Source organism: Clarias gariepinus, chromosome 12 (assembly GCF_024256425.1).
Source record: "Clarias gariepinus isolate MV-2021 ecotype Netherlands chromosome 12, CGAR_prim_01v2, whole genome shotgun sequence".
Lineage (NCBI taxonomy): Eukaryota > Metazoa > Chordata > Actinopteri > Siluriformes > Clariidae > Clarias > Clarias gariepinus.
Genome location: NC_071111.1, coordinates 18,859,314 through 18,881,792, shown reverse-complemented (window position 1 = coordinate 18,881,792; position 22,479 = coordinate 18,859,314). Strand labels below are relative to the sequence as shown.

At 40.0% G+C, this 22,479-nt stretch overlaps 1 protein-coding gene across 13 annotated transcripts in view; it reads left to right on the top strand.

The window, feature by feature from the left end:
• Positions 1-22,479, top strand: part of celf2 (cugbp, Elav-like family member 2) — a 175,325-nt gene that overhangs the window by 126,465 nt on the left and 26,381 nt on the right. For all 13 annotated transcript variants that reach the window (XM_053508469.1, XM_053508479.1, XM_053508471.1 and 10 more), the window contains 4 exons: positions 1,736-1,818; positions 7,798-7,846; positions 8,206-8,340; positions 17,183-17,262. In XM_053508469.1, coding sequence (XP_053364444.1) covers positions 1,736-1,818; positions 7,798-7,846; positions 8,206-8,340; positions 17,183-17,262 — 347 coding nt within the window. The remainder of the gene's footprint in view (positions 1-1,735; positions 1,819-7,797; positions 7,847-8,205; positions 8,341-17,182; positions 17,263-22,479) is intronic.

Genomic DNA, 22,479 nt, shown 5'->3' with positions numbered 1-22,479 from the left:
CAGTTTGGCCAAAATTTATGCCACGATCTGGCTTCGTCTGCACGTGCAGCTTGCCTGGGTCCTCAGCTCTGATCTCAGATTTGATTAAAATCCACTTGGCATATAACGTGTACATTATATGCACAGACACTGATAGATGCTCATGCACACGGCTGTCTGTATTCTGTGTTTAAAGATAGATAGATTCCTAATTGTCATTGTAAAGGGTAATAATAGTTCTATTCAATAATATATTGCACTTAACATCAAGCATGTAAACGGTGTGATCCGGCAAGCGTATACTCTTTAACTATAAAAATTGGAATTAAAATAAGACTGAGCTATTACACGACTGTATTGAACGTTTGTTATTTTAACAGCTATTGTCTCTAATATACAGACTTCGCAGTTGAGATAAATACATAGACTTTCCTTCTGTATTTATTCTTGTACAGTCTGTAATTCATTCTACATAATTTATACACCCACTCATTGTCTATACCGCTTAATCCTGTATACAGGGTCACTGGGTGTCTGGAACCTATCCAAGGAGACTTAGGGCACAAGGCGGGGTTCACCCTGGATGGGGTGTCAATCCATTGCATGGCTCACACACTCATTCACACACTATGGGCAATTTAGGAACACCATTTAGCCTAATCTACATGTCTTCAGACTGTGGGAGGAAACACACCAAGGACGGAGAGAACAAGCAAACTCCATACACACAGACCTGACACGGGAATCAAACTTCCATTAAACACTGGAGGTACCAGGCCACAGTGCTAACCACTAAGCCACTATGCCGTCCACTTCATGCACTTCTATTTGAATTCTTTTTTATTCTGGTAACTTTAGTAAATATTGTCAAATTTTAGCTTTTTTTTTTTACAATTTGTAGAATTAAAAAAATGTATGTACTTCATGAGTACTAGATGTGCCCGCGACTTCATGTGGAAATTAATTGAAACACTTATAAGTGCATCTAAAAAAATTGTACAGCGCCATCTGTTGAATTTTTAAACGTACTAATTATTTTTTTTATGTAATAAGGGCGTTTTCCATTAAAATTTCAAAGTAGCATATAATCTCTTTCCGTTGGCCGATTGCGACGAAACAAAGTCTACATGTTACCTCAAACTCGGCCAAACACACCTGTGAAAACTCCATAAAAATCCGTCCTGTATTTTTTATGTGATGTGTGCACAAACAAACAGCCAAACAGACAGACAAAAAAAATGTTTTTTTCCCAAAATTATTATTTATTACAGCCTCATTATATGTTTTAATTTCTGTTTTTGGTTTGATGGTGCTCTCCTGTGCAATTTATTTCTTGCAGACAAAAAAAACTTTCGTATAAGCATTACACTGCATGTCATACTGTGATACGGCTGTGTGTGTGAGAGAGAGAAATAAAAATTTGAATTTGAATAGGAAAACATATGAACGTATTATATAAGTAATTCGTCTGCGTAGGAATGCATCTGCGTGCATTTTTATATTTGTATCAGTATGTAAACATATCACTGTTCTGCATAAGAGAGTTCTATTCGAAAACACACAGGAGGGTGTTTAAACACACACCAACACACGCTATTTGCTTTGAGTACACAAAACAGGATGCACACAGAGTTGTCACTCCTTTTTCCTCACAATCTGTTTTTTTTTTTACTTTTTACTTAAGTCAGCAAGCAGAAATCCATTTATGTTCATGTCCCTGCTAATGCTTCCTCCCTCTCTCCCTCTCTCTCCCTAGGATGCTGTTTTGTCACATTCTACACACGGAAAGCCGCTCTCGAGGCTCAGAACGCTCTCCACAACATCAAAACCTTAACCGGGGTGAGCACTTTGTTCCACATGTTATGATCTGTGACTGAAAGATGATAATAACTCAGAACGTAAATTACACGATCATGATAATTGATGTCAATTTCGGCCACGGAGCTTGATGGATCTTTATATTGTTGGGAATGTGCTTTAGCACTTTGTGAGGATTTATGACGTGTAATTAACAGAAGATAATGTAATACTGACAGTGCGAGTCGATTCATTAGGCCCCGCGCGAGATACCTGGCGTTAATGGCTGGCAGTCAGGTTATATCAGAATGACGTCAATCGGAAAGGCAAGGACTCCGACGCTGAGCTGTGCGTCTCCTCGGATACGGAAATGAATCATTTCTATGGCAACTCATGCAGCGCGAATACGGAGACGTTGACAGCTCTGAAAGCTCAATTGTAGAAAACGCTAGACTACACCGCACTATTTATTATGTAAGGAATAAATTTTGAAATGGCATGCTGTTATTTAAGCACACTAGCGCACAAGCAGGAGAGCAGGTATACTAAATATCATATATTCAGGATAACCGCATTATTGAGAGTGCAATTTCGTTTTATACAACACTTCTATAGACGTCAGTGACTTTTCAAGCACAGTATTGGACAAGGTTCTGTTTATTCGTGCTCCGCTAGCAGAAAATAGATCCCAAAGAATCTGCCCTCGCATAAAATCACGTCGGATACCTGGCTCGCTACCTCAGGCCGATTCGCACAAAGCGCTTCTGGGTTAATATGATTAATTCTGGGGGAAAATAGGCATGCCTCCATTCTTTTCATCGTCATCTGATGAGCTTTTATTCTTCAAGCCAAAAATAGAATATTCCATCAAAGAGCAGTGAATTTATGTGCTTTTTATTCTTTATCTTTATTCCACTTCCTCCTGGTGCTTTTAACGTATTGCCGCTACTCTAACTTTGGTATGTGTGAAAATACCTGCAGTGCCTCATATAGTTGTTTTTATCTTGTTTGGGTTTTTCCGCTTTAACCTCGAAAATGAAGCAGATGTGGAAGTGCTAAAATCTGCAGTTCCTCAAATGTCCACTGGGGTTCGGCTCCAAAAGTGAGTCAATCCCCATAGAAGCCCATGTTAAATTGTCCAAATATACAACAGAAATAAACATATTTGCATATTTTCCTGGTACAAAATAAAAACAATTTTGGTTTCCATATCTCTATATTTTTTGTTATTCATGACAAGTGTACTGGGGTGATATTTCTTTATGTAACTCATCAGTTAAAATTATTTTTATTTATGAAATCATACATAATTAGGGGCGTATCTGATTTAAGTGACAGCTGGAAGGCAGATGTCAAACCGCTAGTCCTTAAAAGAAATGTAGGAGCTGTCACGAACGACGTGTAGGGTCCAATCATATTTAAAGTAACATTATTATATAAATTAGCTAAATTAAACACAAGATAGCTGGTGATAGCTGAGATAGGTAGCCATGTTCCAACCAACATCCAGGCGCTCTTCGCTATACCCATTTGCCATTTATGGATTTAATTGGGATTTAGACGGAGTCAGCTCCTGCCAAGATGGCGATGTACCCCGACTCGTGCCCCAAGTCTTCTGGGATTGGTTCCAGACCTCCTGTGACCCTGTATACGGGATAAAGTGGTATTGGCGATGAGTGAGTGAGTGATGGTGTTGGTGGTGGTGGTGGGGTGCAACCTAATGCGATGCAGAGTTTCTCTTATCACTCAGGGTAATCTTTTTTAAAATTATATTTATGGTACAGTGGTGGGTCATGCACAAAACAAGTTATCACTTACGCCATACAGTAACAGCTGTAAACAGTTGGTCTCTCACAAAATGTAGTGTGTCCTGTTACTGAGGAAACTGCATGAACTCTGTCTTGAAGGCTTTCCCAGGTTGGAAAAGTCAAAGCTTTACCCCTGACAGTTCCAAATAGTGCATAACCCTGGAGACTACATGCAAAATGACGTTTCCTTACATAAATCCTTACCGGATCAGTTATTCCATGTTGTTCCAAGTAACTGTCTGACCTTCTGACCAAGCAGAACGGAGTACTCAGAATTTACAAGAAAGTTCAGTCCTGATTATTTCATTGTAATAGCATATGTGTACTATAGTTTAGTTGTATTTTACGTAAGTGTGTTTAGAATGTCAGGTTTCAGGACAGAATCTAAGTGAACATCGTGTACAGACCAGAAACACAGACGCAAGCGGACTATAGCGTCTCACTCTGCTCAGAATGCACAGTCAGGTTCAATCAAGACAAATCAATAAAACAGGCAGAACCAAGTTACGCTAGATACACATGATCTACAACCTCGGAGATTAAAGAAGATGGAAGCCAAGGGGAAGGAGTAGCGCTGGGATTGTTGGCCAAATGCTCTGATTCATGTTCTTACTCAGGAAATGTCCCAAAAGCAACAAAAACAAAATCCTTAAACTGTTCTTTGGAAGACTACCCATGTTCAGCTTTAGGGAGTCACTGTGGAACGGTTTTGAAAAACAAACCATAAGACGAACCGTTATCATACCTGAAGGGACTCCATTCTGATTCTGACTGAATTCCTCATTTGTTTTCATAATCACTTGATCTGATATGTGGTCATGTGACTTGATTGAGAACAGGACACGCGTCTTTTTGCCTCTGCACAAAAGTAGGGCGCTCAGACAGCACCGGCGGTGCGCGGTTTTTATAGCAGCGATAGCAACGGTCGCTAGAACAGCTCAAGCGATATAACTGCTTGACGTCCACCAGCGCAAAATCACAAGCATCATTTTCCTAAAATCCAATCCTTTGTTTGAAATGAACGATCATCCAAATTTTATGTATTTTAACCTAAATGGTGAAAACAAAGACGTATCTATGTGCATGCGCATGCTGTTTCCAAGGACAGACGTGTCCACATTCGAGTCAGATTAGTCACTTGTAATTATGACTGATCTGACCAAATAATCTGAATTTGTAACAATGCAGTTTGTAATGTGAACGTGGCCAAAACAAAGGTTCTAGATGGAGTGTGTATATCATGGAAAGTCTGGTCAGTTTTTACCTGTACAATATGATGTCAGGCTTAAGCCTGTACGTGTCTAAGGAGGGAGCTCTCTGATCAGAGATGAGCTCGGTGTGCCGTACACATCCTGCTCGAGTCTTTAGATAATATCAGCTTAGGGCGCAGCTTAGGAACCGAACACATGAGCAGACTCAATGACTGGATCCTGATACGACTTTAAGTTGCTCCCTAGTGCAACTTAGGATTTGTGCGCCGTTTTTTTGATGACATGTGGACAATCCAATGACTCCTCAAGGTCTCATAATGAAATCATGTTTCCCACAAATCAATCCATTTACCAACGTAAAACCAAAACACTTTTTTCATTAGCATTGTGCAGAATTCATTTCTCGCCCTTCTTCCATTCTGCCTTTACTTTTTTTGTTTGCACTAATCAGTGGACACTCAGAGTGTCCAGAGTGTGTGTGTTTCTGTGAGGGAGTGTCCCTTCTTCTTTTTGACTCTAAGCTAAGGATGCTCAAGTGCTAATCTAGGGCACATCCTTAAGAGTGCCCTCCATCTCCTAGTGCCATCTTTTTCATTACCTCTCCCTCACCACTCTTTCCCTGCTTTCATAATACAGTACAAGACTGAAAAACAATACGTCTGATTTGGCGAGGACACTTCAATGGCGGCAACCGCGCAAGCTTGACGTTTTTTGTTTTTTCGCCCTTTCGCCTTTATTCGCCTTTATTCATCAAACTCCTTTGGAACCAACCGATACAAGAAAACAAGCGCTGATTTCGACTCGGCAGATGAATCCACATCCGGCGTGCAGGAGCTAGAACCAATTATGGATGTCTTGTATGGATGTTCCATCCCGTTTAACACACTCATTACCTGAAACAAGCCCTGAAATGAACAGCGTTAACGGGAAAGTGCTTTTTAGTTCACAGGTCATTAAAGACATTTTATTGGCTTGAAAGTTTATTTCATGTCGTGTACATGAAGTTCCGACTTCCTCAACTGATTCCTAATAAATATTTCTCATTAAACACACACTTTTAGCATTGTATGAAAGTAAAGTAGTAAGAAAGTACTGTTCAAATGTCTTCATGCACCCCTCATTATGAAGGCTTCCGAAAGAACTCTGATTTTCAGCTTAGTCCTGGTGATTAGTTTACACGTGATGCTGAGTGCTGAGTGGTTAGAACAGATGAGAGGGGAAATGAGGCTGCTGCTGAGGTTGTCAAATAAACAACTATGCAGTCTGTCACAGTAGAACATATCTTTAATTAAATTTAATGTAATAAAATTTAGATTAGCACTGTCACCTTGCACCTCCAGGGTCTGGGTACTCCGTTTTACCTCCCACAGTCCAAAAACATGTAGGTTAGACTAATTGGCGTTCCCAAATTGCCCGTAGTGTTTACACACTACAGGCAATTTGGGATCAGCAGGTAGCCTAACCTGAATGTCTTGGGACGAAACCAGAAAGCCGAGAGGAAATCGACCAAGCACAAGGAGAACACACAGGAATCGAACCCCAACCTTTGAGGTGCAAGGTGACAGTGCTAACCACTACGACTCTGTGTTGCCTAATTTAATTTAATTTAACTTAATTTAACATGAAGAAATTGTGTGGGTCATTACTTTTGCACAGTATGTAGAGGTTCTCGAAGTATTTTACAAGATAAGTCATTTTCTGGGATTTAGAAAAGCCCTGTATTTTAGACCTCACGAGTTACAATCCTCAGTATGCCACAGGAAGTGATGTCATGCTCTCTCTCTCTCTCTCTTGTCATTCTGTCCTTCACTTACAGAGACACTAGCTAATCTAATTTTAAGCATCAGTGAGCTCATGTATGTGAAAGAGGGCGGATAGCGCTTTCCCTCCAAGAGAGTTAGACTACTCTGTGACGTGTGTGAAGATGCAGTTGGGTGACTTTATGTATAATTGGGTCTTAACGAAAACCTCTACTGGACAACCATTTCTGAATTGTGTATAAATAAGTGTGTGTGTGTGTGTGTGTAAGTGGAAGAAGGTAAATTGTGCTGCCAATAGATTTAACATTTCTGTACAACCTTGTCATATTCACTTAGCATGCATGACACCCCCCCCCCCCCCCCCACACACACACACACACACCACACACAAACAAACTGTCTATCACAACTGTGAAATTCTGTCTGTGAAAGAGAGAGATATGGAAACTGATGAAGCGACACTTTAAGGGAATAAGTAAGTGTGTGTGTGTGTGTGTGTGTGAGAGAGAGAGAGAGAGAGAGAGAGTGTGTGTGTGTGTGTGTGTGTGTGTGTGTGTGTGTGTGTTAGACAGGATGAAACCAAAGTCTGACAGCAGATCAAAGGCAAACTGTGGCTGTAAGGCTGTAAGGAAAAGAGAGAGAGAGAGAGAGAGAGAGAAAGAGAGAGATGGAATGTGTTCTCGAATAGAATGAGAGGAGAGCATATTCATCTCTTAGTTCGTCCGTAATGTATAAATCACATGAGATATAGCATGGAACGGACAAGGGAGAAAAAGATGAAAGAAAGGTTAAGGAAAGGAAGGAAGCAAAGGAGGTAGGTAGGAAGAAAGGGAGGAAGTGATTAAAGAAGCAAAAGTTGAAGGAGAAGATTGAGAAAGAAACAAATAGAAAGGAGGATGGAAGAAATGGAAGAAGAGGAGAAGAAAACAGTAAAAGAATGAAATGGAAAAGGAAAGAATAGAAAAGAGGAAGATGAAAGAAAGATGGAAGAGGAGTTAAAAGGAAATAAAAAGAAGAGACGAATGGATGCAGAGAAGAAGGGAAGAACTAGGTGCAAGAAAGTAAAGAAAAGAGAAATGAATGAAAGCAAAGAAAGTAGTAGAAGGGAAAAGAGTTTGTCTTTTGGCTTGAAAAGAAAGGAAGGAGGGGTAGGAATAGAGATATGAGTAATCAGTGATGAAGGATAGGTACATAGACAGATCTGTGATTGTGTGTGTAACCGGTGTTTGTTCTGTCTTACAGATGCACCATCCCATCCAGATGAAGCCTGCAGACAGTGAGAAGTCAAATGGTGAGTGTTTTGTGTGTGTGTGTGTGTGTAGGTTTTTTAGGTTTTCATGTTAGCATTGTTATTGTTTTCACTCTAATAAATCCTGTCTGCTAAAAAAAAACACACATCCATGCCCCCCCACCCCAAACATACACACACACACACACACACACACACACTCACACACACACACCGTAGGTGCAAATCCAAATTCCAAATACCTAGGCACAGATAAAAAAAAAAAAAAGTAAATAGGAAACAAAAGATAAAATATTACAGCAGTAATTAAAGCCTGATGAAAAGCTAGTGATAATAGGTTTTGTCACTCTCTTTCCACACTTGTTTATCTGTCCTTAAACCTACTTGTCTTCTCTTCTCAGCGGTGGAGGACAGGAAGTTGTTTATCGGCATGGTGTCAAAGAAGTGTAACGAGAACGATATCCGGGTCATGTTCTCTTCTTTCGGTCAGATTGAGGAGTGTCGCATACTGAGAGGTCCGGACGGACTTAGCCGAGGTAACCCTCACAACCCAACATGTGTGCACACACACACACACACTGAAATACACACACATCCACACACAAGTTGGACTGTGGGTTCTTTTAACAGATACTATAGCAGTCATCACTGGAATCATTATAGCTTTCTCTTACAGTTTGCACATTTCTGATACCATTTAAGATAATTAGGTTATGGTGGGGATTTTATATATGAACTGGTGGTCTACTTACAGAAGTACTTTGTCTCCTTCAAAAGCATCCCAGTACAAATAGGTCAGGTGCTAAGAATACTATTGAGGTAAAACCTTGTAAAACAGGGGCAAGCAAAAAATAAAATAATAAAAAAATGGGGTGGGTGTGGTAATGTACAGGAGGGCACCGGAAGTTCGTTTACAAAATAAAGGAGATCCAAGTTATCCCTGTATCCTTAGGAATGATGGGTTAACTGGAATTGTGGCCTAGTTTCATAGGAACATCATGCAGTGCAGAATTTCCTAAGGAAGGTTTTTGGCAACCCTGAGTTAAACCTGATATAGGCAGACCCAGGAATTCAGTGGAGGGAATGCAGCAGTGTGGGTGGTCTGGGAGAACCTTGTACAGCTGCATACTGGATCACAGCTCAGGAGTTACGCTAGCCCAATTTCAAGATGACAAAAGACCTACCAAGTGGCTTCCATGGAGAAACAGCCAGTGCGTCCTGATGCTGCAAAGAAGTAACCCACATGACTAAATCAGGTTAGCAGTTTATTAAGTGAGGGATGTCTGGAATTACCCCAAGACTGGGTGCATGGTACGATTATACTGTATGATCTGAGAGTTAGATTTTCAGGGAGATCTAAATAATAATAAGTTATATACAGCTGTCTGGTGTTGCTGAAATTTATTTTTAGCTTTTTTTCCCTGAGATATCAGCCAGACATGCTGAGATCCCAACTGAGGGAAAAAAAGAAGAGGATGAGTTAAGTGTCAACACATGAGCAGGGAGCTGTGATGTGAAAAACTAGGTGAAAATAGTGTATGAGCTCACTGAGAGATCAGGTACAACAGAAGCGGACCCAGGACTGAGCCTTGTGGGATACCAGTGGAAAGTCTGCATGGAGAAGAAGTGGTAACATGATATTACCTTTCTTTGGGGTAATAAGCAGGTTCTCTAGTGCTCTGCAGTGCCACTAAGACTGGAGAAGATAGCCAGGAGAGTGTGGTGATTCGATGTCAAAAAAGGATGAGGATGGATGATAGGTTGGCTGCAGCCAGATGATTTTATTATTAAAAGCCACCTGGGCAGTTTGGAGGTCGTTGCTTTGAAGCCAGCATGGCTCAAATCTACAACAAGGATGTAAAGCTTAATGAAGATTCTAGCTCTTTTGAAGGCAATTGGTATTTGACCAAATGTTGTGGTGTCATAAGTATTGGAAGTGATGAACAGGTTGCTCAGAGTGATTTTCTGGCCCAGTAATGTTTATTGGAGATGCGCCTACGGGTTTATCGGGTAAAAATTGATAAGTGGACTTGAGTGTACCTAGAGAACATTCCGATCCTGGCATGAGACCAGCTTTCAATCCAAACCTGTCTATAGCCTAGGGACATTTTTAGGACATGCTTGCTGTATGTATCAGCGGCCTAAATGATTATTTATAATTTTTTTTTTCCCTTCCACGTTTTCCATGTTTGAGAATTCTCTTCCATGCATCATCAATCAAAGGAACTCGTTTCCAGTTTGTCAAAATTTAGTATTTGACAAGGGACGGTATATGCGCCCTGAATTTGAGCTTACATCTGATATAAATCCAGTACCGTTGTCCTTACAGTAATTAAGCTGCTTTTTCCTAAGCCTCTTTTTTTCTAAGTTAAGTGAACCATTACATGCACAATGGTGGCAATTTGTCTCCTGTGCTGCGTCAAGCAACATCGCACACGTTCACACGCATTCACGCCATAAATACATCCCCTGATTAGAACGGCTCCAGTGTTTACCAGCTAGCGTCCATTTGACTCAGACGTAATCATGCATCTGTGTGTATGCATATCTGCTTGCGTTTGATTGTATTGTTCCTGTCAATGCAAAGGAACTGTAGAATACAGTCCTCAGACTCAGACTGAAAAGGAATAAAATATGTCTGGGAGGAAAATGCCTATTCATGTTAATGGCAGAGAAGATGGGAGTTGAATTGGTTCACCTTGAAGTTGATCAAGTGTAAGTTAAGGGGGAAAAATGCTGAAAAGAAGATATGTTAATTAATAAACAATGCTCATAGTGGAGTTATACTATTGTTTGCGATAATTCAAATTAGCTTGCTAATGTTATATGTTTACTGAATCGAACACATTCATCTGCACCCGTTTCAGTTTTTAATCAGCAGCACTGCAAATGTCAGTGAACACCGCTCAAATCATGTGTGATTATTTTCGGACAAACTAATGTGAGACTACGAAAGTCGACATGTTTATTGCCGTTCCTGGGACAATCTGGTTTCCCGGTGAACGGATTAAAGTAGTCTCCTGCTGTCCTCCATTATCACCTGCTTATCTTGAAGGATACACACACATTTCTAAGCAAGGAGGGGCGTTGTTTCTGTAACACACAAATCCTTCAGACCATTACTTTTCCCCCCGGTCTTAGAGGCGTAAAATGGGGATAGGTTGTACCTGAACCATCCTGCATCACTCACTCAGCTCCCACTCTTCTTACACACTCATTTCACTGCCACTTCTCCACCCCTTCATCCACTCCTCTCCTGTCATCTCGTCCTCTACAGGACTCATTTCTCTCCCTCGTTTTCTGTCCTGCTCTCTCCCTCCTGAGCCTCTCACTCCCTCTCGCTCTTTTTCTCTCGCTCCCTCTCTGGTTCTCATGAATATTTTAATTCCACATGAGATTAACTCCAGTCCCTGAGCCCTTGCTGCGAGATATATTTGAAAGTGCCCTGATGCAGGGGATATGTGCTTTTACTGAACCGCGTCGGCCCTACAGGACACCGCAACGCTCGTCCTCTTTCTTACATGTACAGACACACATACGGAGTTAGGAATATTAATGAGGGCTCGAATGTTAACTAAATAATGAACACCTGCCTTAATTAATATGTGTTCCATCTATGACTGAAAATAAGTGCACATAAATTAACATAAATTCATTTACCACGTTTCTAAACCTCGAGAATGAGCTGAACTCTGGTCACCAGGGTAAAATGTTGGAAAGTACCGTTTCACCTCAGTTAAAAGTTTGTCCTATTTAAAGAGTTAGTCCATGCTGATCATTGGCACTTTGGTCCTGGGTGGATTTAGCCAACATTTAAGCCAACCTCAGTTAATGCAGTTATACACCGATTAGCCATAACATTAAAACCATTAGCATTATAACATTGGATTTTGGTTCCTTTTATGCCACTAGATTAGCTCTGGCCCCTTTGGGCCATGGCTCCACAAGGCCGCTGGGGGCTATACTGTGGTGTCTGGCACCAGGACCTTGCCAGCGGATCCTTTGGATGCTGTAGGTTGCCCGGGTAGGGCACCCATGGATCAGACTTGTTTGTTCAGCACATCCAATGGATCCTTGATCAGATTGGGATCTGGGGTATTTGGAGACTGGGGCAGTTTTCTTGGACACCTTGTCTGCTGGGTGTTCTGGTGCCTTTCTCTTGTGGCCAGCATTGACTTTTCTGTGAGATCAGACCAGATGGACTGGCCTTTGGTTCCCATGGCATGGGTAAGCCTTGGGTGCCAATGGTTTGATGATCAATGTTATTTTTTTTCAATATTGTTAATGTTTTGGCTGATTGGTGTATGTAACTGCACTTTGAGAGCGGTTTGGTGAACACTCTCATTGATAGCACTTTAATTTCCCATAAAGAAAATATTAGTCAAAAGTGTTTTTTGGTCTGAAGATCATTTAGTTTTGTACTGCATCTACAAAGCTAATGTTGCATGTGAGAGAAGTAAATTGACACCACTGGGGCTAAGTAATCAGATTAAAAATATATAAATTCCCATTTAATATTCCACCTAAATACTTAGAAATGATCGGCACTGTGGCTTAGCGATAAGCACCATTCCCTCACGCTTCCAGGGTTGATGGTTCTAATCTTACCTCTGATCCGTATGCCCGGAATCTTCCAGTGCTTGGCGGATTTCCTCCAGGTACTCCATTTCCCCCCCTACAATCCAAGGACATGTACTTCGGGCTGATTGGCATTTCCAAGTTGCCCATAGTGTATGAGTGGTGTGTGATTCATGGCCAGATGTTGATAACCAGTATAACCAGTATAAATCAGATTTGGTTTGTCTCTATGATGATAATGAAGACTGATATTTACAGCACAAATTTTTAAGTAAGATAACCTTTTATTATTTATTACCTGCTTTAGTGCAAAACTAAAGAAGCATCTGACAGACATTAAGCACACTGTCCCGCTCTCTATCTCTCTTCTCCTCTGACATATTTGTCTCTTTTTCTCTTTATCACTCTAATCTCCACCATCTCGGAGAACTATCAATCACCGTAGACTTTCACTTCCAATAAATATAGATCACCAAGGGAGCTAGCCCACTTTCTCCAAACTGTCCTCTTTTCTCTCTCTCTCTCTCTCTCTCACTCTCTCTCTCTCTCTTTCTTGCTTGTGAGCTTGCGCTTGCTCTTGTGCCCGTTCTCCTCCTCCATGTGGCCTATCACATATTTATATCTGCTGTCTAATGCAGCTCTTTAAAAGGAAACCAGGAATAAAACAAAGATAATTTATAATGCTTTGCACACTCCCCCGTTCCTTCCGTGTCCTATTGTATTTAAATAGCACAGATAAGAATTCAACAAGGATTTAAACAATTCTGTTTCTATTTTTTCAATGGACATGGCAACCCTGGATGCTGCAATGACTAAACCTGGTTTTATAACGCCATCTTAAAATAAACAGGAGCATTCGGGACTATGGAGTGATGCCGCACCCTTATAGGAACTTGGGGTGCAGGTCACATTAAACAGTGTGAGAGAGAGAAAAAAGTGCAGCATATAAAGGTTAATGTAGCTAGTGCCTCCTAGTGAACATAAAACGAAAAGACAGTTCTTTTACTTTCCTCCTTTCAGTCTTAGATGGCTGAAGTTGCTTACTCGATCAGTGAGACTGTATGTAAGACATCTGTGTGTGTGTGTGTACAGTAGAGCAGAGAGAGCTCTTGAGGCAATGCCATCTCCCCAGCTTGTCTCCATATGGCCTGTTCTTTTGCCCACCACCTGCATAAACGACTCCATTTCCCAGCTGCCACCACAAGCAGGTCTCCAACAGTCGCTCAGCCTCATGGGAGCGCTTGTCATGATTGCAGCAGAGAGATTACTCTCGTTCTGTTCGAGCATTTAGGGCGAAGAGCGCTCTAGCAGGCACATAAACATGCAAATGTGTAACACAGAATGGCTTGTAGTGAAGGCTTGCATGTGAGCATATTAGCATCTTCACGTATTTACATAATTTAAAACATGGGGCATTATTGACTCAGTGGCAAGATTCTCACCTGCCATGCACAAGGCCAGGGTTCAATTACCAGCCACTGGATTCAGGGCATTCTTAGTCCCAAGCTTAAATGGAAATGGAAGGATTGCATCGGGGAAGCATCCGGCGTCAAACCGCGTGCCAAGCTTAACGTGTGGATCAGATGTAGCAGCCCCTTAACAGGAGTAGCCGAAAGAATGACAGGAGTATAATTTAAGTAATTCGCTATAAAGTATAAGATTATAAGTGTGCCAGACTATGATACAAGAATAATACATATGCAAGATATACAATGCAAGCATACAAATTCCATGTAACATGTCTGGTATTTTAACCTGCTGAACAATTCAACTCAGTCCAAACACACACAGTCTACACTGGTCACGCTGTTAGAACAGCCTCTAGATTACAGCTTCTTACTAATGCTACAGTATGTTATAGCTAGACTGTTAATGAGAATAACATAAGTGCAGCGCTAAAAAGGTTGAAAGTTTATTGACTGGGTTAAACAAGTAATAACAAAGCAGCAAGTAAAATAACTTTCCAGCTGGTCACAAGGGTCTACCAGTTTTACCAGCTCTGCCCATAGGGTTAGAATTAACTATGTCCAAGGTGAGCATTAGGAGCTGAAATCCACAATGAATAAGACTAGCATAGAAATGATATCTTTCTTAAATAAGACTAGCATTAAGATTAGGTCTACATCGAACAAGACTAGGACGGAGACAGTATCTACAGTAGTTTGGGAATTGACTAGCATGACTGACTGGCTGATATGTACAGTATGTTGAACAAAACTAGCATACCACTGGGGTCTACGTTGAATATAAACATAAATAGCATAGAGTTGCTATCTACATTAAAAAAGACTAGCGCACAGAGCTAATATCCACAGTACATTAAACTAAACAAGGACAGAGACAAAATCTACTCTAGAAACAGACTAACATAGTGCTAATATTTTTGTGGAACTAACCTAGACCAAAAGTCTGTCGCTTCAAACTTACACTAAAGTAGGACCAAACTTTAAAACGAACAGAGAGAGTGTATGTAAGAGAGAGAGAGAGAGAGACTGGAAAATTCATTTAAAGTCAACATTGAACATGACTAGCAAAGAACTGCTGTATACAATTAATAAAACTAGGATGGCGCTAATATTTACATTGGACAAGACTAGCATAGAGCTTTGATCTACATTGAACAAACCTAGCATAAAGGGTTGACATTACATTGAACAAGCCTAGCATAGATGTTTGATCTACATTGAATAAGACTAGCATAGAGCTGATACCTACATTGAATAAGACTAGCATAGAGCTGATATCTACATTGAGTAAGACTACATAGAGCTGATACCTATATTTAATAAGTCTACATAGAGCTGATATCTACATTTAATAAGACTAGCATAGAGCTGCCACTGTATCTTCATTGAGTAAGACTAGCATAGAGCTATCTACATTGAATAAGACTAGCATAGAGCTATCTACATTGAATAAGACTAGCATAGAGCTATCTACATTGAATAAGACTAGCATAAAGCTGATATCTACATTGAATAAGACTAGCATAGAGCTGCTTTCTGCATTGAGTTAGACTAGCATAGAGCTATCTACATTGAATAAGACTAGCATAGAGCTAATATCTACATTTAATAAGACTGGCATAGAGCTGATAACTACATTAAATAAGACTAGCATAAAACTGATATCTACATTAAATAAGACTAGTACAGAGCTAATATCTACATTGAATAGGACTAGCATAGAGCTGCTATCTATATTGAATAAGACCAGCATAGAGCTAATATCTACATTGAATAAGGCTAGCATAGAACTAATATCTACATTCAATAAGACTAGCATAGAGCTAATATCTACATTGAATAGGACTAGCATAGAGCTGCTATCTATATTGAATAAGACTAGCATAGAGCTGCTATCTATATTGAATAAGACTAGCATAGAGCTGCTATCTATATTGAATAAGACTAGCATAGAGCTGCTATCTATATTGAATAAGACTACATAGAGCTGCTATCTACATTTAATAAGACTAGCATAGAGCTGCTATCTATATTGAATAAGACTAGCATAGAGCTGCTATCTATATTGAATAAGACTAGCATAGAGCTGCTATCTATATTGAATAAGACTAGCATAGAGCTGCTATCTACATTTAATAAGACCAGCATAGAGCTGATACGTATCTACATTAAATAAGACTAGCATAGAGCTGATACCTACAATACATTGAATGAGACTAGCATAGAGCAGCTATCCACATTGAACAAGACTAGCATAGAGCTGCGATCTACATTAAACAATCTTAAATGTAAAAAACAAGCAAATTAGTAGAATTTTACCAGCCTTTTTTACCAAGAAACAGAAGATTATTAATCAGCACACCACATTCTGAGGACACTTTTTCTGAGGACAATCTGTTCCTTGGAGCGAATACCACAACTACTAGTAACCTTCATCCTGCCACATGCACTTGAGCAAACTGGGGTGTTTTTTTTTTTTTGTTGTTTTTTTTTTGTAGAAAATATTTAGCAGTTGGGCATTTGTATGAGCTTCTACCTTAAAATGCTATTCAACGCTGAGAGCAGCAGATTCAAGAGCTACAGAGGATAGTTTCAATGTTTCTTCTAATGAATACAGGCAACAACAAAAAAACACAACTCATGGGGAGGGGGTTGGGGGAACAACACACACTTGAAAGAACTGGCTCTGGCTTTGCCAAATTTACATTTTGCAAAATTATGGTAGAGGATGAGTAATTGAGTAGTCGCAAGTGACAGCGACGAGCAGTCGTGTCAGTCATTTAGTGACAGGGGAGTGTTTCATCCCGAAAGGCATTACAGTGCACTGAAAGAGTAACAAAGAAGCTGTAAATGTCAGGCGCCCATTTCTGTCTGTCTCTTTTTCTCATATACCTTATATAGTGTGAGTGCGTGTGTGTGTATGTGAGAGAGAGCGAGAGAGTATGTGTGGCTGTGTTCTGCACAGCAACCTGACAGCTTTGTGCACTGAAATATACTTGACTAAACCCATACACACAGTTCTATTCATACTGATTGTGTGTTATATTGTGTTGCACCGATGTTCAGTGTGTTCAGTGTTGAAGGTAAGAGCTGAGTGTTGATTGTTGTTAAATGTTGTTGAATGTTCTACTCTAAGCCACTTTTGCAGTAAGTTCTGTCTGCCTTTCTTCTCTGTACAATCTTTGTTTTTTGGCTTTATAACGACCTGTCCAACCCTTTTGTCTTGTTTCTTTTGTTTATTATTTTTTTCTCTTGTCTCTCTTCCTCCCTCGTTCCCTCGTTCCCTCCCTCCCTCCCTCCCACCCTACCTCCCTTCTTCGTTCCCTTCCTGCAGGATGTGCGTTTGTCACGTTTTCTACCAGGGCTATGGCACAGAATGCAATCAAAGCCATGCATCAGTCTCAGACCATGGAGGTACTGTACTCTCGTCCCTCTCTCTTTCTCTCTCTCTGTCTCTCTCTCTCTCTCTCTCTCTCTCTTCAGCTGCCTATCATTATTTCTCTCCTCATCCTTCCTTCTATCACTCTCATGTCTGTCACCATCTCATCAGCCCTCTTCTCTCACACCTTCTCCCTCTCTCCACCTTTCCCCCCTCCCATCTGTCCCATCACTTCTTCCACTCTCTCTCACACTATATCTGTCTCTTTCTCTCTCTTTCTCTAATGCTATCTTTCTCTCTCTCTTGTTTTTTTTTTCACTCTCGCTGTCTCTTTCTGTCTCTCACACCCCTCAGTCTCTTTTTGGCCAGTATCACAGCTCCAATCGTCAGCCAAAAGTCTGTCGCTTCAAACTTACACTAAAGTAGGACGAAACTTTAAAACGAACAGAGAGAGTGTATGTGAGAGAGAGAGAGAGAGAGACTGGAAATTCAGTGTCAGCTAAAATGGGCAGTGCCATTGCCACCCGTGGGTGTCAGGAAGAACCCCTGGGTGAAGGCAGGCTGCCATTAGCTGCATCACGCACTCGCCACATCCGAGACGGTTTAATAACACACTTGTATTAGCACTCACCCAAGTCCTTAGTGTTTAGCTGTCCATCTTCCTGCCTGTCAAAATGCCACTGCGCTGACTGAGAGCTGACAGCCTTCTTATACAGAGCCTGCATGCACGTGTGTGTGTGTCTACTTCTTCCCACGTAGATGAGTTTCCTAACATTACAATTCCTTTTTAATTGCTCCATTTAACAAAACGCAGTCTGTCAGATGTCAGTGAATAAAAGCCAGAACAAAGTCTATACAACCGGACATAAATTTCATAAATTAGTTTTTTTTTTAATTATTATTACTATATATTTTTTTAATGCCTAAACTTTAACATAACAAATAATATAGTTAAAATGCATGTCTTATATGATGATGTTCAAGTCAAACAAGGACTTTTGATTGTGCAGACTACAAGGGACCGCAATCATAAGAGTAAGGCCTTGTTCACACGGGCGTTAAAATCGAGCGTTTTTTCTGCGTTTGTAGCGTCCGGTGAGCGCGGATCAAGCGGCGAGTGTTTTCTACACATGGGAGTCAATGAAAGTGTTCACACGGGCTTTGGTGACGTGCGTTTGTCCGGCTGCACGTTTATACGGCATCAAAAAAACGTTGCATGCACCTTTTTCTTGGTGTTCAAAACCCAACGAACGCAAGAAAACCGCTTCTTGTTCGTTTTCTGCGCGTTCATTTTACGCTTCGGAGGACCGAATATATCCCATGATCCTCCATGCTATACATAGGAAAATGCGGAAAAGGGCAAAATAAAAAAAATTCATTGTAATATCATGATTCATTTTCATTTTTTCATAAACCACAAAAAAAACTTCCTTTAATCCGACATTGTGCAGTCAGATAGTGAACCCGGTAGCGGCGCGCTTTCATATCCAGTTCCCGACACACTGCCCCCACAGGTTAACACACAAACTACAGTTGGGGCTGCAGGCTGACGTTAGACAGAGACAAACGAACGCCAGTGTAGAAGTCAATCGAGCGTCACTACAAAATGCAACATAAACGTCTAGGACGTTCAGAGCACGTTCGTTTATCCAAAAACCTAACACCCGTGTGAACATGGCCTAAAAACGCCCATTATTTCTTAATATTTCTCAAACCCTGCTACACTAATGCACTTATCCAAGTGTGTCACTAGTGCTTGGATACCATCAAGGAAGAATGTTTGCTCAGTACACCAGAACCATGATTAGACTGCCTGCATGTCTGAAACGCTGGCCTCCCAGGAATTCCTTTAATGACTCAAACATGTGGAAATGGCTTGGAGCGAGGTCAGGACTGTACGGAGGATAAGACGATTACTGCCACATCTCTATACTTTAAGTTTCTGTAATGTGTAAGTGGTACGATGGGCAGTGTGAGGTTGTGAATTGTCCTCCCTTTGGTGATCAAACCAGGCTGTTGGGCCATTAAAGGAGTTCCTGGGAGGCCAGCATTAAATCCGATCATGGTTCCGTCTTACTGAGAAAACTTGTGAAACGCTGGGATGAGTGCACAGATCTCTGTGTCCTGTTATTCTGCACAATTACAAGTCCCAGTTTGACTTGAACGCCTCTCGTTCATATCTTAAAGCGTATATAAGCCAACATTCAACGGTGAAAGTGTTACGTTTATAGAGGAAACGATTCCATAACCCTGTTCACTAAATGACAGTTGGAGAGACATAGCAGACAGCGTTGCCTCCGAAAAATTTCGTTACATTTTCGTTACTTATTTTCCCTCAATGCCTCCAAAATTATTTTCTTTTTCATAACATTTTAAAACTGATGAAAAATACTCATCAAACCGTCTTTTCGCTTCTCTTACAGTACATGCAGAGATAATATTGTAAAAAATACTGCAATAAAAGCTTTAATAATGCCACTAAACTCTTATATTGCCCTCCCTAGTGTGAATATTTACAACACGTTTTAGTGCCACAACCAAAGCAATTACAGAACTCTATTCATTTCTCAACCTGTTTTGTTGTGGTGAAAAAGCATCCGTATTCCTGCATGTACTGTATGTGTGTGAGAGATGGAGAGAGAGTGTGTGTGTGTGTGTGTTTTCCTAGTCGTTGCTTAAGCTCAGGCGAAAGTAATTCCAGGCAACTAAATTGTTCCGGGTTTGTTGTTTATTTTCCGTAAAAGCCCCTTGTGTTCACACACTCCCCCCTCTTCACACACAGTGGAATTTGTGGCCTTTCTGAATGTCACGACTTAATGAAAACCGACGTAACAGGCACACACACACACATGCACACGCAGTATATAGTAGTTTTCCCTCCGAGGGCTATTTTAAGGGTTGTTCTTTGCCCCGCTCTCTCCCCTGATACAGTACGCTCCCCTGTTTGATCTGCTCCTTTTGCTTCTCTTTCTCTTTTCTCATTTCTTTCTCAGTCCTTTCTTTATGAATGTACAGTACGTTTGTATTTATGTATAAGTGTGTGTCCGTGATCGTGTACTGAGTTGTGTATGTGTGCGTCCTATTAAATCATCAGAAGCACACAGATTTCCCACAGTGCCGAGTGATCTTGTCAGAATCTGTCAGTTGTCTTTAAATTGGTGATGAAAGTATTTCATCCGGCTTTATATCTGTTTGTGATTGTAAAAGAAAAAGGCTTTAATATTAATAAGCGAATGCATTTTGTAAAGAATTCATTCCTTATTCAAAATACGAAGAAGGCTCACTGTATATCAGCATCATTTGTTTTATAATGGACACTTCAGCATATTGTCTTCATGCCAGGATATATTAGGACAAATATGGTATATTTATAATCTACAGTGTTTATAGATATTTTAATAATTCAAGTTTTGAATTGTCTTTTAACGGGCTTATTTTTTTTTAACAAAAATCTATTTTTTAAATCGTTAAAGGTAATTTTAGGCTTAAAATCAGTAAAATCTTTTTTAGTAGAAGCTGAAAATAGTCACAATGAGACTTTTCATTTTATTCACCATTTTCTAAGAAGCATTTCCGATAAGCAGTTTATAATCACTGGTAATGTCCATTATGGAGAGACACTCTATTCTGACTTCTCCATTTCCCCACTGTACGAACACACAGCATCCTGCTTAGTGCTTCATTTTATCATTTAAGGGTTTTTTTCTTATAATTTTGAGGAATTCATTTTGGCCCGAAGTATAGCTATTAATATCACAGTATTTCAGTGCAACATTCTCAGTTATCGATGTTGGATTTTGTCAACTAATTGATTCTGTTCAACACAGCACAATGTGATTATTAATAAACTCTGATTTTCATGTTTACCAGAGATGTAAAATACCTGTGTACTTCACATTCATAAATTCTTATTGATAGACAGTCTTGTCAGTTTTTACTTCTAAAAAAAACAGTTAGTTTAAATTTATTAATTTCCTTCTCCTTTCTATTTTTCTTTTTCTTCTTCTTATTGTTATTATTATCATCATTATTATTAGTAGTAGTAGTAGTAGTAGTATTAATATTTTTTGTTCTGTGTGTACCCAAAAACGCAAAAAAAATTCTCAAAGAGCATTTTGTGACTTGAATCTTGAAATTTATTTTCGCAGTGTATATTACTTTTATTATTATTATTTTAGTTTTTTATTATTGAAGTCAAAATGGGGCTTTTAATACAGTTATGAGAGTACAAACTCTCTTTATTTCTCTATACAGTATACAGTAACCCCCTGCTACATTAATGCACCTAACCCGGTGTTTCACTACTGCTTGGAGAGAGTTTTTTCAGTACACCGGACTGTCTAATACACTGGCCTCCCATGAACTGCTTTACTGGCTCAATCATGCAGAAATGCATGTTTTTACTGTCACCTTGCACTTCCAAGGTCCGGATTCGATTTCCGCTCCGGGTTTGTGTGCATGGAGTTTGCATGTTTTCCCCTGTGCTTGGTGGGTTTCCTCTGGGTGCTCCAGTTTCCTCCCACAGACCAAAGACATGCAAATTAGGCTAGATGACAATTCCAAATTGTCTGTAGTGTGTGAATGAGTGTGTGAGTGTGCCCTGCAATGGATTGGCACCCCATCCAGGGTGTACCTCGCCTTGTGCCTTAAGTCTCCTGGGATAAAGCGGTGCAGTGAGTGAGTGAATTATTAATAAACTCTTGTCTTTTTTCACCATCCTTATTTTTTTAATAGTAATACTTTTTAAAATGATTAATTTATTTTAAATGATATCTATTATGCCGTACATGAAGGCCACAACATTATACACACAAAGCAGCCCTTATAGTTAGGATATGTTTGCTGTTTTTATATAATAATATAATAATAATTTACAACAATACCCCACAGAAACCCAACTGAAATAGCGTATGGTACTGCAATATAGTCGGTATATATGGGGGGTTTGTAGCTATAGTATAATGGGGGGGTTGTAGCTTAACAGTAGCTCATTTATATGGACACTGAACCAGAACATTTGAAAGAGGAGTCTAATAATGGGGGTTTGTTGTTTAAAAAGAAATGCATTTTTTTAAAGAATATTTCTTAATTTAAACAAATTTGAAAACACAACCTTCTGCAATTCAAAGCATGTTACAGTAGGTGTGTTGATTATTGTAATACGTTCCGCAGCCGTATAATTAGCATTTCCCTGATACATCTCCGTGCCGTTTCCTTAGCAGCGCATTATGATGAAATGCTCGTAATGTCGC